Source organism: Odontesthes bonariensis, chromosome 14 (genome assembly GCF_027942865.1).
Source record: "Odontesthes bonariensis isolate fOdoBon6 chromosome 14, fOdoBon6.hap1, whole genome shotgun sequence".
NCBI classification, from domain to species: Eukaryota; Metazoa; Chordata; class Actinopteri; order Atheriniformes; family Atherinopsidae; genus Odontesthes; species Odontesthes bonariensis.
This window is the reverse complement of record NC_134519.1, coordinates 26,900,955-26,917,707: the sequence shown is the minus strand read 5'-3', so window position 1 is coordinate 26,917,707 and position 16,753 is coordinate 26,900,955. Positions and strand designations below refer to the sequence as shown.

Here is a 16,753-nt window from a genome sequence, read left to right as displayed (position 1 = left end):
GTCTCACTTTCAACATTTGATGTGTTTTCAATGTTCTATTGCAAATCAAATATCGGTTTATGAGATCTGCAAATCACTACATTCTGGTGTCATTCACATCGCACACAGCGTCCCGACTTTTTTGGATTTGACTAAATACACAGAAAACCAAGTTGGATGGAAAATTTCAGATATTGATAAGGAACATTATCATTTTGTAGACAGTGTTTTAGCATGTGGGGAGGGTGGAGCCAGCTGCTCGTGAACAACATGGAAACAACTCCCAAACCAGATCAATTGAAATCCACCTTCCACCATAAAAACCCTCTGGCTACCAAAGTCGAATAAAATGCTTTTCATATAAGTTTTTTTTTTGATCTTTCATTGCTCGTTGATAATTGTCCCAGACTGTGTAGCTGCAGATCCTCACATCTAAACTCAGGACATCTACTCCTCTCGCTGTTCTTGAAAATGTCGAACAGACGCCGGTTTTATGACACGTTCACACAGACTGACAGGAAATCCGCACAATCATACTGTAATTACACATAGCTGCAAACATGACCTGAGCTGGAAAACATTTTTTTCATTAAGTGGTTATTGAAAACAGACATTAGCAGGACTACACTGACCAGTTAAAAGTCTAGACTGTAGTGAAAACAACAGCATTAGGCTGAATCAGTGTGAGATCAAGATCGCCCCAGATCCAAGACTTTGATTTGTTTTTTAATGAGCATATGTTACGTAAGATGTTACCGTTTGACATTCCGCTTCTTTTAAAAACAGGCATTAACTAAAGTAGTTGTGAATCTAAAGGGCAAATATGAGGCCATTTTGAATCTTAAAAAAAAAAGGAAAAAAAAGTCATAAATGCTGCTTAAATTGGCATTAAGAACGATGGAGCTGCGTTGGTGAACTGGGGTGGAGCTGCGTAGAGTGGGAAAGAAGAGGTGACACAGGGATGAGATGCAGGAAATGTCTTGTCGGCACAGACATCTGTCTAAACACTGAGAAGGGAAAGGTCAAACCAGTGTGTACGTGTGGTCTTTTTTTGAACAGTAACAAGATTGTGTCTAAGCCATGTCTAACATACTATAACCTCTGCTTGTAAGCAGAAACAATACAGATGTGGAAACACACTGAGCGCTCAACAGCTGCTTAATATGTGTGTCCCTGCACATGCAAATAAGCAGCTCCAATTTACATATGATAGAAAAAAACCCTGCTTTTAAGCATATTTATGTGTCTACAGTCCTTGCCAACTCTGAAAAAACGCAGCCTGGTAATTTGTTAAAGGGAGCTTTGGTGTGAAAATGTCCCACTCAATGAGTGGTTCAGATTTGCAGGGGATTTCTACAACATGCTCCCAGGAAATATACAGTGTCCGCATTTTTATCTCCACCTAACTTCAACCTCACATCAGGTTGCATTTGCTGTACCCAGTAAGCAGGAAGTAGAACTTTTTCTGTTACTGTTTTTTGCCTTGCTATTAAAAGTCCTTTCTCATCATCAGTTATATAGTCCTCTTGAATTAAGAAATAAATCCGCTATCAGTGCTCTCTTTTTATCTGTTTTAACAACATGCGTCAATTCAAAGAATGACTCCCACGATTGTGCCTAAAAGTGGGATTTGTACCAGCTGTTCATGGCCAAACTCCAGACAAAGGAACTATGTAAGTATTTTAGAATAAAACTTCCAGTCTAGTATTCAGTGTGTGCCAGTCTGAGCAGGGTTGCTAGTGTGTGAGCTAGTGTTAGCTCTCAGTGCAGGTGCTGTGTTATTCGGTAATTAATGAGCTTCAGGTGTTATCGAGCACTAACAATATCAAAAGAGACAGCCCTGCAGAAGAGGGAGGTGTGGTGGAACCAAGTGGGTCATTCCACCCCCAAAAACAGGCCAATCAGAGCAGAGGTGTGAATTCTTGGTATCAAAACAATTTGGTTTACCGTCTGTCACCTCAGAGCAAAATGTCTGGACTTCTCTTTCACAAAAAGTCTGAAATGAACGACTCAGCACGAGTTGGTGAAGAGGCAGACAGAGCCAATAAAAATGTTTTTCTTTGGTCGGCCCAGCATCCAGCACACCACTCAATTAAGTGCTGTTCAACTTTTTTTCTCCACCTGAAATAAGTGTTTTCGTGCTTCTGAAAAATCAGCGACTCAAAGCCCTTACTCCCATTACACTAAAATAAATCTTCTTTACATTCAAATTGCAATAATGCAACTATACGGTTTGCAGAGAAGGCACTAAAAAAGTCTTTAAATCAGTCTTTCACGTGATTCACTCCCGTCACTGTTTCCTAAAGCGAACTTCCCTGCTTAATACTCCCGTCCAATAATCAGGCTCCCAGTCATTCAGAGCGGCACACGTAATCTCTCTTGCTCCACCTAAACAGAGTTTGGTAAACATGTCTGTCTGCAGTGGCTGAGTCCACCAGGCTATTATAGAGCATAAAGCCCACCGGATCCCCCCAAAACTGGGCAGCTCAAAGCGTCCTTTATGAGTGGGCTGTGAGGTGAGAGTAATAGGCCTAAAGACAGTGTAAACCGTGGCTTCTCAACCTGCTACCATTGGGGCCACATACCAAAGAATCCCATTGGGCAGGGACTGAATAAATCCCCCTCCACGGCTGATTAATTGAATCCAATGGCTGGGGTGTCAGGACGATGAGAGAGGAGGAGGAGGACGATGAGAGAAAGTCAGATGCTGTCCGATGAAGAGCGGAACAGGGGATAGAAGTCGCCTACTGGGAACATCGATCCATACCTGCATCTCCAATGAAAAAGTAGAACCTATTTCGTTCCACAGCTTTTATGCGTCAGGAAATAATAATAAAAAACGTGATAAATACATCTAACTGAGTTGTAACTACAATGACAATTATGAATTTTTTTATTTATTTTTAAAAAAACTAAGTCAAAATGCTAAAGCAGCGTGTGGAAAACTAAGTACACACCACATTTAGTGGCTTGTAAAACTATCTTTAGCAGCAACGACTCGAGGTAATCATTTTCTGTCATGTTATCGGTTCATTGAGATATGTGTGTGTATATATTTGTTTACACACTTTTTTTTTTTTTTGAGATCCAAACACAGCATTTCAGTCAGGTTGAGGTCTGGACTTTGACTAAACCGTTGCACCATCTGGTTTATTTTATTTTTCAGCCTTAGTGTTGTAGATTTGCGGTTACTCTAGAGATCGTTGTCCTGTTGCATGACATCATTTTGTAGAGGCCTCACATGACTGCAAGGTGTCCAGGCCCTGTGGCTACTTAACAGGCCCACACCATCACCTGTCCATCACAGTGCCTCACAGTTGGTTTGTGATGTGCTGATAAACAGTGTCATATACATAAAGATTTGCAAATTTGCAAACCTAAGCCATGCTGCCATGTTCTTTTTCGGAGAGAAGAGGCTTTCTCCTGCAACCCTTCCAAACAAGCCATACATGTCTGTTCAGTGTTTTTCTAACTGTTCTGTCCTGAACTTTAACATTAGACATGCTGACTGAGGCCTGTAGAGTCTGAGATGTAGTTCTTGCCGGGTTTTTTTTTAGTTTCTCTAAGCATTACACAATCCGACCTTGCGATGACCCAAAACAAACCAGTCATACATGTTCAGTCTTCAGATATATTATACCTCAGAGGGTCAGTGAGTCAGTCAGTGAATCAAGCATTTTCAGTTGAAAAGCATCTAAGAATCCTTACTTATTGGCATTCAACAAATGCTTCCTTGGACATTTCACAGCCATTACTCAGTCCAAACGTGTCGTTTGTATGCATTCACAGAAAATAACCATCCCCACAGTGAGACGAAGCACGGTAATAAGAGGCAGTATATCTAGATGTGAAGAAAGGTTAGCACGAGACTGAACAACGATGGCAAAAAAAAAAAAAGCACACGCGAGCTTGTCTGCATATAAATGTACGATTTAATCCTCATCTGTTCCCAAGTCGACACATCTTTCACTTAAAGGTAAACGAGATGAGATTATGAACATTATGAACCGAAGGGCCCACAAGTAAATGAGGAGTCTATCCAAAACACAGCAGAATAGTTAGGGCATTGCTGTCCCTCAGCAGTTGAAGCAGCAGAATTTGACTTAAAATCACTATTTCATCTAGAGCTTTTCAATGTTTTCCATTGGTCCCATTCAGCTCCCTACCTTTAGAAAATTCTTCATGATGAGAAACTGATGAGAAGCAGCATCAGACCTTACAATCCACCAAAAAGTCAGATGACGGACCAACTTCTCAACCTCCGAGATACTTATAGCGACAAACTTACCAGGCTGGAATCCTCAAATACTTTTCCCAGGGGAAGAAGGGGAGGGAGCAGCGTGTGCGGACATCTTTGTATGAAAGCAAGGTGGGGGTCGCTGCGACGAGGGGCGTGGTCAGGGCAAAGGTTAAGGGCTTGGCATTTTCTGTCGGACTTCAAACTTTTCTTGTTCAGACACAAACACTGGGATGGAACTGTGCGAGTTTCTGAATGTGCGTATGTGTTTGACAGCTCATTTCCTAAGTATACATTCTCATGTGGATCAATGCATGCAGGTGCACTTATCCCACAGTTTGATTCCAGGAGAGATTACCTGAGATCATCATTGCATTTTCTGTGTGCTTCAGCCAGATTTATGAGCCACGTAAATGCCATAAACAAACTGATTTATTTCCGGTAACCCTCTTAACTGCACGCAGAGGCGAGATCAGTTCCGATGGTCTCCTCTGCTGTCCATTCCCTGCAAGTGTTGGATGACGGTACCCCGTCAAAGCATTGTGAAGATAATCTCCCAATGCAATTCAGAAATAGGCTGTTCTGATTAAACAATGGTATTACGTGAGCTCGAGCGGACGAGGGAGATGAGAGCAGGCGGACTGAAATAGAGATGGACACCGAGAGCTCTGAGAGGAGGACGGGGTGAGAGAAGTAGAGACAGAGGGACAACGGGCGATGATGGCTGATTTGAGAAGAGAGGCGGGCAGGTCTACTAGGAGCTGCTGTAGCCATGTGCACCCACCCACCCCCAACCCTTTTGCTTGATCACTCATTTGCTTGACAAGTTCATTTGTGCATAGGCCTTCATCAGGGTATGGCAGTCAAGTGATGCGCGAGACTGGCCTGCGGAGCTGTTGGCCCTCGCAAGCTGTTCACCTGCATCCCTTTCACCCAGCCCACAATACTCCACTTACACACACACACACACACACACACACACAAGTGCACACAACTTTGAACATGAGCAAAGACATAGCATCCAGTAATGCCAGCAGCGTGAGCAAATGGCGCCGAAATACTGGGTTCAAGCTGCTGTATTTCCACAATGTCAGCTGTGGAGCTGCAATCCAAATAACTTAGTGGACTTGTTGTGGTTCAAACAATTCAAAAACTATGCACATACATTCCAAAGACATAGAAAAGCGAAAAAGTTAGGTTTTTGCTTAATTTTCAAATCATAGTAAAAAGTTCAATCAACTGGAATCATGAGGACACATTGACCGGCTACATGTGCGTCCTGCATTCACAAAAACCATAGAGGTGTCTATTCTAACCTAAGAATCCTCAACAACGTTAAATGTTTTGAAACCATCACCGTTTTTCCCCATTTGTCTTCCCCATATTCTGATTCCTGTGGTCACTTTTTTTTGTTCTCATGTATACCTCCTGGTGGGAATCACAGGCCGGTACATCAACAGTGAAAATAAGTTCAGTCCAAGTTGATTTTTGAGTTTTGTCATGAGACTTTTTTTGGTTTTTCTCTCTCTTTGGAACCAGCTGTAGTTCTTTAAAAACAATTCAGTGTGAGAATAAATCTGAATGATCTACTGTGGTTTCTGGTTCTGTGGCTGTAATCATTCTCAAATCTGACATCCTGCCGTGCGTTTCTTTTTCTCTCACTTTCAGAAAAGAAAAAACAAAGACTCAAACTCAGTCAACAATCTTTCCCTCTTGTTTGCTCTTGTTTCAGACATGTCAGCCACCGTTAACAAATGGAATTATAGAATCGCCCTCAATCCTCGTACCACACAGCAAGTGTGCTGCTGGAACAAAAGTGTGCGTACTGCCACAAACACACACACATGCAGCCTTAAAGTACACTATCAGCCCTTAACCCCCCCCCCCCCCGTGTTTCCTTTCTAACAAGGTGAGCACACTGCCTCGACAAGCCTCATCTTCAGCTCTTTTCTCCCCTGCTCTGTGCTTCCTACAAATCCATGACAAAGCTGATGAATACGCCTCATCAGCCATTTTCTCCTCACCCAGTTTCTGAGTTCTGCTTTAACTTCACCTTCTTTCCAAAACTTGCAGCACAATGAAATGTAAATGCACAGCATGCAGAATAATGCAGTGTCTCCTTTTTAACTGCTGAGGAATGTGCCTTTGCTCCTGTGAATCACACAATGTACATTCAATGTTGGTTTCCTGAATAACACACCATGTGTCATGCAGATGTGATGCCATTAATGTGCTCTGATTCTGGTTTACCCTCATCTTTGCAATGCTGAACTGTAACTATTTGCAATATTTAGGTGTTATATCTCTATCATTCTCCCCATTTTGAGAAATCTGCCTACCCTGGACGCTGTGTAATGGAAACAGCTCAACAAAGTTTCTCATCTCTACTTAGTGTTGGCGTTTATGTAACGATATTATATCAAGTCACAGTTTGTATGATAGAAGCTTCAAAACAGGCCCTTTTCACATCAGAACCACTTTCTCCCCGTTTCCACGGATGTGGAACAACTAATAATAGAGGTCGGTCTGCTGGTAGTCATTTTTGTAAAAGAATGTAAAAGACATATCAACCGCTGTGCAAATCACAACAAATGGCGTCTCGAGGCAAGTGATCAGTTTGACTGTCAAGCTAGTAGTTTCGTTGATCCAATAACCTGGTACATAGCGTGGTTTCTCACGCTATGTACCAGGTTATTTAAATAAATAAAAAAATATTTAAAAATATTTAAATAAATAAATAAAACAAAACACATTTAAATGTACTTGAGAATAAATTCCACAGGGGGGAATAAAAGGAATTTGCTGGAGACCTATTGGAGACAATAGGAATTCTTATGAGAATGAACAGACTTCCGGCTGACTCACATACAAATGAACATGTAATTTTAATCAAAACGTTTGACTTGTACAGCACAGGTGAAGCTAATGATGGTTAAGCCCCATTAAGAATCCATTAAGTCGAAGTTCAATGCAACAAAGAAATAACAAAGAGTCTCAACTTGCTCATTTGTGTCTTTTTAAGTTGTAAGCACATAGCTTAGGTGTAGCTAGGTTATAAATAACTTGGTTTGACTGAAATCTTCCTGCTGATGAACCCAACTTCAGCCGGACAATTAAGCTTGGTTTGTCACTTGGCTAACAGTAGCTAATGTGGTTAACAGTAGATAATGTGGCTAACAGTCGCTAATGTGGCTAACAGTCGCATGGCTGACTGTCAGTTGAGAAAAGGGTCTGCTGTAGTTTTACCCCATTTCTGTATTTTTAATCAAGACAAGGAATATGAATTGCATAATGCAAAGCTACTTCCTGCTTTCCTTTTCTATTTCAAACACTGACTGTATGTAAAGATAGATGCCACGACATAAACTGCACTTACTGCCAGACACAGTGAAGGATGCCAGCGTGCATTACTGGGATATTTTAATTTCACTTTCCTGTAGTGGGGGGCGGCGGTGATGCATCAACCATCTTTTTTATGTAGCTTATATTTTAAGCTAAGTATCTAGTAAAAGGTAAGAGAGCTTCAAAGGGCCCTTTGCTGCTATAAAAATATGGCTTGCTAGAATGATACATAGTACATTGAACTGGACTGGAAAACTGTACACTGTGCCAAATATGAACCTGTGCAGAAGACACTGGCAGCAAATGCTGAATGAATCTATTCAGCAAGCTCCAATTTCCTGTAGAGGTATCATTTCACTCATGACAACCCATGAAAATGCAGGATTTACTGCATAAAGAAGAGATTAACTGAGCAGTGTAAATGTAAATGTAAAGCGGCAGCAATAACAACATAAATGGATGTCTTAAAAAGACAAATAATGGTATCTATTCTGACACATTACATATTACAAATTTACCTCCACTGTTGGTATAACTCAGTAAAAAGCTTGAGTTCATGCAGTGAAGTTAGGTGGAGTGACAATGACCTTTATTGACCTTTCCCACAGTGTTAGGCCTGCGATGTAGCACCTCACGAGTCTGAATGTGAAGTGGCTTACTGCCATTTTCACACAGAAAGGCAGATCTGAACTCGCCACAATGGTCCAGTTAGTTCTGGTTTGTAATAAAGAGTTCCAGGAACCACAATAAATGGGTGTCCACAAAAGTGTGGTACAGTCGAAGGTCAGGGGCTCCAAAAGCAAATTACCCTTAAGATTGTCATGGTGCAGATTACTTGCATTTTGGGAAACCACATTGGGTCCAAATACAAATATCTTGAAGTGTCTTTGTCTGTGTCTGTCTGTTTTATGAACTGAGATCAGGGCTGTTGAGGCCTATTCATAGCTATAAGTGCTGATATTGGAATGTATCCATGTCAGTCCTAATCTCAGCTGCCAAACACCCAAGACTGGAAAAAAAACTGCCCTGTGTCAATAAAGGCTTTGAGCTGTTCACCCTTGTCATGACCCCAGCATTCTTTAAAAGAGTGTTTTTGCCCGAGGAGGGAAACTCTAGAAGGGTTACTGACCATTTTGACCCAATGATCAAATTTGAACTTTAACCCTTTGTGAAATGATAACGAAAGGGTGAGTGGAGCTTGTAAGTGAAGCGGCATTGAGTTAATCAAAACATTGTCTTGTTTTACTACAGTTTTGGGATCCACCCTGTTTTGAAATATGATGAACAAATGAAAAATAGTATTTACATTATACAATCAGTTTTAGCACAATGATAAAAAACAAATAAAATGCTTCAAAAGTTGATTAAACAACAACCTTTTCTTGGTAAGCAAACGAAGAAAAAGCTTTCTGCCGAGTGACCTCAAGGTCTGAACCTCTTAACCTGAGTCAGCGTCTGTCTCCGTCTTTCCTGTTGCTACCAGTCATTTTTAGCATCTCTGAAGTGTAAAACACATTCTCAAAATTGCCTCTTAGTTTCTTGTTTCAGTGAAGTTATTTGGCTGCTGTGAACTATCCCACCACCCATTCATCCATCTGTATATCCATTTTCTACACCGGCCTATTCTGTTCAGTGTGTTGGAGGAGTGAAGCTTGTGCCAGCTGTCATATGGTGAGAAGCAAGTCGACAGTCCATCACAGGGCAGTTGAATGATGCCTAATGTCATGGAAGGGGATTTAATAACTGGTATGTGATGAAGCAGAAATGTAGCAAGATGTGCTCAACATAGCGTTGCTAGTTGGCTCTCCTGTTAACTTCCGATGGTTACTTTTCAAGAGTCATCATTATATCTGCTGTTTCACTCATTGACCAACTGTGCTTAAACATGATAGATAAAATGTTCAAATAATTCGATTCCTTTTAATCTACCGGTATATGTCACAAATTCATAACAAAAAGTAATTTCAGGGTACTTTGAACAGACATAAATCTAACCATTCCATCTGACCAAGTAGCATCGCCATGTGCTTCCTTAACCCGTAAATGGTCTAACGTTCAGGACAATCCTGTCTCCAGGCAGTGTTGCCTCTCAGGCTAGATTAAATGCAGATTACATATAAAATAGAAAGAAGGTTCACCAGAGGGTAACAAGATAAACCAGAACAAGCTGTCCATGGGTTGGCTAACTGTTTTACCTCTTTTTGTTATGCTAGGCTAATCAATTGGTAAACTTTTGCCTAATATGTAATACAGACATATTCTCAATGAACTCTTTGGAACTCTTTGTTCAAACTTCAATAATTTCATAGAGGTCTGAACAGACTTTATGTTGTGGATTTTCAAACTTTTGCATCAGTAACATGGACCATGTTACAGCGTGAATGTTCTGCAGTAAAGAAAATGTAGAAATGCGGTAAATAACTGTCTGATGCAGCAGTTGGGCAGTGTTAAATTCCACAATACAGCATTCATGGGACCCGTTAACATACTTCACTCGCGAGGGGGCTGTGGATCCTTTTTTTGATACATTTTTTTATTTTTTTTCGAACACATTCTGTACAAAACATTGCAGCTCTGTGACAACATATTTATTCTGATACTATCTTTAGAGGCCAGTTTCTGCCAGATTAAGATACATGTGCACTTGAAAGTGCACAATATAATAAGCTGGATGTGTTAAACAGTCTATTCTAAAGTTTGCAAAAGAGCTTTGTGAACCAAGCACACATATGTGCCTATTAGAAATATAACAGATAGGCTATGCCAAATTTCAGAATTGTCTTTCATAAGCCTTACAATAGTCTTTTAATTAGGATTTTTAGATAATAATGATATTAAATAATTCCCCATAGCTTTAAAATCTGGCTTTTCTCCATCATATAAACTCACTTTTTAATCGAGAAAATTAAAGGAACAAAGCAGAAGATTGATGATTTTCTTGTTTGTTTTTGGTAGTTATTAATATTAACTCTTTCGGTGCCATTGACGTCTATAGACGTCAATTTAAAAAAAACCGTTCACTGCCAAAGACGTCTATAGACGTCAATTGCGTTTTTTAACGGAGCGGGCTGGGGGACAATCTAGCGGAGTTCGTCACTAAATCTTAGGCTTGTAAACACTAAACAGAGAATATACTGGCAAAATTACCCGCAAGGTGGCAGCAGTGCCACTTTGCACAAAAAAAAAAGAGCTCGTTTTCTCAATTTTTTGGGTCAAACAGCTGTTTTTGGTGAAACCAACCTATGTTCTACTGTCTATTACTAAAGGACTGAAAATGGTAGAAACAAACTTTTTTTTCCTGATCAAAGAAGAGAGTCTACTCTTTCTTTTGGTAATTTCGGTGTGTACATAGTCATAAGACACACTTTTCTGTGGGTCTTGGAAAATCAGTCAAAATACTGTAAAACACTTGGCAGTATGGGTGTCTCTGCACTGAAAATGGCTGGCAGCCAATGAGTTAATATACTGACAAGTTTAAAAGCTTGCCCAATGTAATGGCATGATTTGTTGGACTTTACTGTATGATACAGTTTTAGTATTCAAACGCTGGCATACAAAAAGTGGGGGAGCAAAAGTTTAAATTTTTTTAATAATGGGGCTGCACTTGCTCCATTGATCAGATGCTTATGACAGTGTTCCATCAAACATTGTTAAAATCTTTCAAAGTTTGAGTAGTTTCAGATGGTGTAAGAATTTGCCCCTCATGCAGCCCCATTTTGAGATCCTGTTAGCATAGCTTGCTTAAGTAGCTAGCTAAAGTAGCTAGCTTAGGAATCCTGTCTGATTCAATGGTCCAACTCCACCTTCTTGCAGGTCGCAGCAAGGGGCCACTCGGACAATTGGCTCAAACTGAAAATGAAACTGAATCTGTCATGTTGTTGAGTTATCCCAGAGGATATATGAGTTTTTGTTATTTTGGCAACATTGAAGAAAAAACTGATAACTTGCACACAGCAAGTCAATAAGATTTTCCTCTAGCCCTCTCATTAGCATCCCTGTGCTCCTCTCACCAAGCTAATCAGTTGACCTCTCCACTCAGTTAATATCCATCCTTAATTCTTCTGTTCATCTGCATAATGCACATATAATCAATTTGCTGTGTGCTGTATACTATGAGTGAGTGCTTAGGCAAGGCAGCTGTGAGCCCGGAAGCCAAACTTAGTGAAGTCAGAGGCAGACAGAAGGTTAGAGCTACCACAGGGAGATGAATAGGGGGCACAAACATACACGTAAACACACACACATTTTATATCTATTTCTGTCTCTTTCTCACATGTGTCTGTTCCTCTGCTTGCTAAACCTTGGTGCAACGAGTAAACACAGCTACTTTGCACTTCCGCTCCATAAACTGCAGCACCTGCCCCCAGATGGGGAGAGTTATTCTGTTTGTGTGTGTGTGTGTGTGGGCCCATGCTGGCTTCCAACGCCAAATGTAACGTACTGAACTGTATACGTAGCCATCATAATGTTATGTATGGCGTCCGTGGATGTGTTATTTCGATAAGTTTCATAGAACTTTTCTTGCATCATCCATCCATTTTCTATACCCGCTGAATCCGTCGGTCGGTTCACCGGGGGGCTGGAGCCTATCCCAGCAGTCATCGGGCGAAAGACGGGGTATACCCTGGACAGGCCGCCAGTCCATCACAGTTCCACACAGAGACAAACAACCGCACACGCTCACTCCTAAGGACAATTTTAGAGACACCAATCAACCTAATATGCATGTTTTTGGACAGTGGGAGGAAGCCAGAGTACCCAGAGAGAACCCACACATACACAGGGAGAACATGCAAACTCCACACAGAAAAGCCCCAGCTGGGAGTTGAACCTGGAACCTTCTTGCTGTGAGGTGATGGTGCTAACCACCACACCACCGTGCAGCCTTTCTTGTCTCGTGTATTTCAAAATATTCCTGCCAGAACACCAGCCTGTGCTCGGTTTATGATAACCGAACAGAAAGGGGTTTTTTGAAGAGAACAAATTCTTCACTGAAACCTTGGCAGCCTGCAGGGCAGACAGGCTAAATATGTCTAGGTACACTCAAATAGATAAGACAGGTAGGTGTTGGAGTGCAGAAAGCCTCTGGATGAATGACTCTACAGTGAAACAATGTGTACTTTCCACACAGGCTTGATTAGCTTATTTGGCACCCTAAAATCCAGATAATCTGCTTATGAACAATATTTTGTAATAACTCGGGTCCGTTTTTGAGGCAACTTGTTGTCTTTGAGTTGGGACTATTTCAGACTAGAAGTGAACAGAGATTCAGAGTGTAATCTCAAGAGAAATGTGCAGGTAACGTGAGCACAACTCAAATAAAACAAATAATGCCTTACCAAATAATTTGCTGAGATTGCACAGAATCGGAGTAATGACAGGGTAATCAGCGCTGTTGTCTGGATACAGATATGGTATCATCTAATCTTATCTTTGGGTAAAGGGATGTCAAAGCCAATCACCAGTGTTCACTTAGCAATTACCAGATCCATCTGAACTTCTTATTACTCCAATTACTATTCGAGCATGTCTTGAAATCACACACATGACCTCAGACTATTGTCCCAACATGGGGAGGTCGGTTCTCCTGCTGTGAGGAATGACGTAAGCCATGTAACGAAGAAAAGGAAATGGAGGAATGAGGTTTTGATCAGAGCAAAAACAGCCAAACTACTTCTGAGTCAGGAAATTGAGTAACTTTAGAAGCAGTTGAAGGTAGCGATACGGATAAAGGGAATGACTGAGTGCCGTCTGTGATCTAATAGAAGAACAGTCTCTGGCCATGTGTGCAAAAATTTTAGAATACGAAAAAGAAAAGTGACGCGCTGTTTGTGCCTATATGTAAATACAAGCAAATGTTTTTCCCATATCCCAAAATGCTAATCCCAGAGCATTCTCCAGTGCTACGCAGATAAAACTGAGCATGTGAGTCTAGTACGTGGCAAATCTTCTCAAACAAAAGCTGGCCCAACGTTAACGCAGGTGCAACTCTGGTATATCCGTCCGGCCCTGTCATGTCAAAGTTAACTACAGTTCCAGTTCTGTTTTGTTTTTACTTTGTGCCAAATGAATTTCTGTGAAAAACATGTTTTTAGGTCCTGCTGAGGTGCATCCATCCAACAAATTGAACCAAAGTAGAAGGGGGACTTTGCCCATTTTCCAAAAGCAATTTGTGTCTTACCAGAACAAAGGAAAAAAGGCCTCCTGCGAAGCAAACAGAGGTGCTCATATTTCAATAACAACCTCTGCTGTACATTACAACGGTTTAAGGCAAACATGACCTACTGGAACTGAGCAGAGTATGCGGTCATATTGGGATCTGTGTCTATGAATTATATGACCAACAAACTGGATGTTTGGGGTCGTGAGATAGGGCTATGGTATAACTACGGTATTATTAATGAATAAAAATATGTAACTGCCGTTTTGACAGGAAATGACGATTGGCGACGTCACGTTACGTTGCATCTTGGGTAGTTTGAGTATGAGTAGTAACCTTCTCCCACAGCGGCAGAAGAGCTGAAACATATGTATGTGTACGCTGTGATGAACCCCTCTGCCTTCTGTTATTTCAGTTGTGTGAGGTTAATAATAAACAGAAAGCAGGAAGAGCATCTTAAAAGTACAAAAACACTCCAATTGACCTGCTCAGTGACATCAGGGAAGATGGTTCCGTAGACTTAAGGTTGCATGAAGGTTGCTCCGTTTGATTCAATTACAAATTCATTTAATTTATCCGGACTGTTAATGATAAAAAAGATATCTGCTTTTACCACTTTGGAGGGGTCTGAATGTTATTCAGCCTCTGAAGTGGGGGCATGACAAGGGAAAATGTGACGTGATAAGTTTCTGGGGATGATTTCTGGGTAAATCCAGTTTGTGGGTTTAAAAACAGCAAAGCTTTAACAGCAGCATAGGAGTTATTTATCACAGATCACAGCAACAAAACACATTCATACTTCAGATTAAAACTGACGAAAAGACGTGCAGAAGAACTGAAAACTAACAAAACTTTAACCACGAAGGCACGTCTGATTTTCTAAAAAGTCAACGACTAGAAAATCAACACTTCAGCCTGCAGCAGGCTTACTGTTACTGAAGCAAACGTTCCATTTGACAGGAGATGAGAAAGGGGATGAGTCAGTAATTAGGAACAAAAACTTGGACGCATCTGCTCAGGCAGCACTATTGTAAGTTCTAAAGACTTCAGAAAGACCTGTCAGTCAAAGCTTTGGCCTGTTCACAAATCAAAACGGTCCAGAATCACCGGATTATCGCGCACGCACGCCCGCCCGCGCGCACGTCTTGCTGAGCCCACTTGCGCTCACACTCCGCAAGCTCGAAATAACTTCAACCCTCCGCCTGCATCAACCTTCCACTCCTGAAATCTGTGTGTGAGCAATTTAAGTGTCTGTTTCGTTGGTGCGCTTGTTGTTTGAAAAAATCCACAAACATTTGTGTGTGTGCTCGTGAGTGTGCGTGCGTGCATGTGTGTGTGTCGTTGCCTAAAGAACTATAGCGAGCTGACTCAGCCTTGACAGTAGCAATCGGAAACAGGAGACAAGGACTTGGCTAACAACGCATGCCGGCAGCAAGGTCGGATGCACACACACAATTACACACACACACACACAAGCACACACCTTTTTGTCTTTACCTGCTACAATGGAAATAACTGTATATCTTATCTTCAACAGATCAGACGATTTAATTACTTCAGTCAGTCCACAGTTAATAAAGGAAAGCGGAGCGAGGGATGTATGTGCCAAAGTGTGCAATTAAATCTGCTTGTGGAGGGGGGGGTGGAGGGTGGAGGAGCATAAATATCGTCCTTTTCTGGACACTTCTACTTTTCTCCTCTGTCACTCTCTTTCACACACACGGCAGACCAGCCCACTTCCTTACCAACCCCATCTCTCACAGGGACTGCCCGGACTTCCCACTGCAATTACTTCTAAAAACTTTTCAGGGCCGCCACACGTGGTCGGGTTTTTAAAGAGCTGCGTCCCCCTCCTCACGTGGTGCGGGGGGTATTGAGTCGTCACCGGACCCCTGAATGATCACCGAAAAATAAGGCGGCGTAGACAATAGCTCGTCTTGATGAATTCAATTCTTTCAGGACCCTGTACCGTTGTCCAGGCAGCTCCGAGCAAAACAATCGTTGCTTTGATAGTCCAAGAAGCACACACTCACACTTAGTCGCTCTTAGAAACTCCCCCTAACTACTTCCGAATTAGGATCTAAAGATGATATACATCTCACCGGAACTTGGGATTCGGTTCAGTTTTTTTTCCCTCCAAGTCTCCCCACTAAGACTTCAAACAAGATGTTTCCTCCGCCTCACATCTTACACTGACGGGAGGTCCAACAAATGCAGAAGAAACATCAGCGCGCCTCTTTCCGTACGAGTCAAAATGACAGTGTGAAATAAAAAAAGATTTCAAACAAACAATATGACAGCTGAAACTGACCTGGTCTGCGGTGGAAGCGGCAATGGTGTTCGACTCGGACATGATTTGATGCTGTGACCCGGCGGTGCTTCTCTGCTTGCCACTGTAGACTCCTTCATTCACACCTTGCCTTTCAATTCCGCAGCGAAAGAGGGGGGAGAAAGCACAGTATACCCTCCCTTTTGCCCTGGCTTGATTAATGCCTGAATTACTTTCACCTCATTTCATCTGATGGAGCTCTGCTTCCTCTCCGCCTCTCCTGCTCATTCGGCATGGTAGCCCACTCTCTCTCCCATCTCTCTCTCACCCCCCTCCCTTCCCTCTGTGATCTCAGCTCTCCCCCCCACCATCCATCCCTCCCTCCCTCTGCACTCTTACTTTTTACTCCCCCCTTCTTCACTTTCTCCTCTCCTCCGTTTACTTTCTCTTTTTCTGTTGCATTTCTCCATTCCAGAAGTATGCTCCCTCCCTCCCTCCTTCTCCTCTGTCATCCAGCCCCCCTCCCCTTCTCCCCCCTCCCCCCAACTCCCACCACCTCCCAAAAAAGACACAGGAGAGATCCACAGTCTTTCGGCTCTACCTCCACAATGAATGGCTCGTTGTCACTCCAGCACCTAGGCTGAATACAGAGCAAGTAAGTGGGAGGGAGGAGGACCGATGATGGTGGAGGGTACAGGAGAGGGGGTGTTGAACTTCAAGTTTAGCTGGCCGGAGTAAAGTGGGGGGGTGGTGGGGGTTTGGGGTA

At 42.1% G+C, this 16,753-nt stretch overlaps 1 protein-coding gene across 4 annotated transcripts in view; it reads right to left on the bottom strand.

Moving 5' to 3' along the window:
* The window catches only part of slc6a9 (solute carrier family 6 member 9), a 73,099-nt gene that overhangs the window by 31,746 nt on the left and 24,600 nt on the right, over positions 1 to 16,753 (bottom strand). The window contains exon 1 of one of the 4 annotated variants that reach the window (XM_075483797.1): positions 16,030 to 16,272. The exons of the other annotated variants lie outside the window; for them this stretch is intronic. Coding sequence (XP_075339912.1) covers positions 16,030 to 16,071 — 42 coding nt within the window. The 5' untranslated portion in view covers positions 16,072 to 16,272. Of the gene's footprint in view, positions 1 to 16,029; positions 16,273 to 16,753 lie in introns of those variants that run through there. 4 annotated transcript variants of the gene reach the window in all.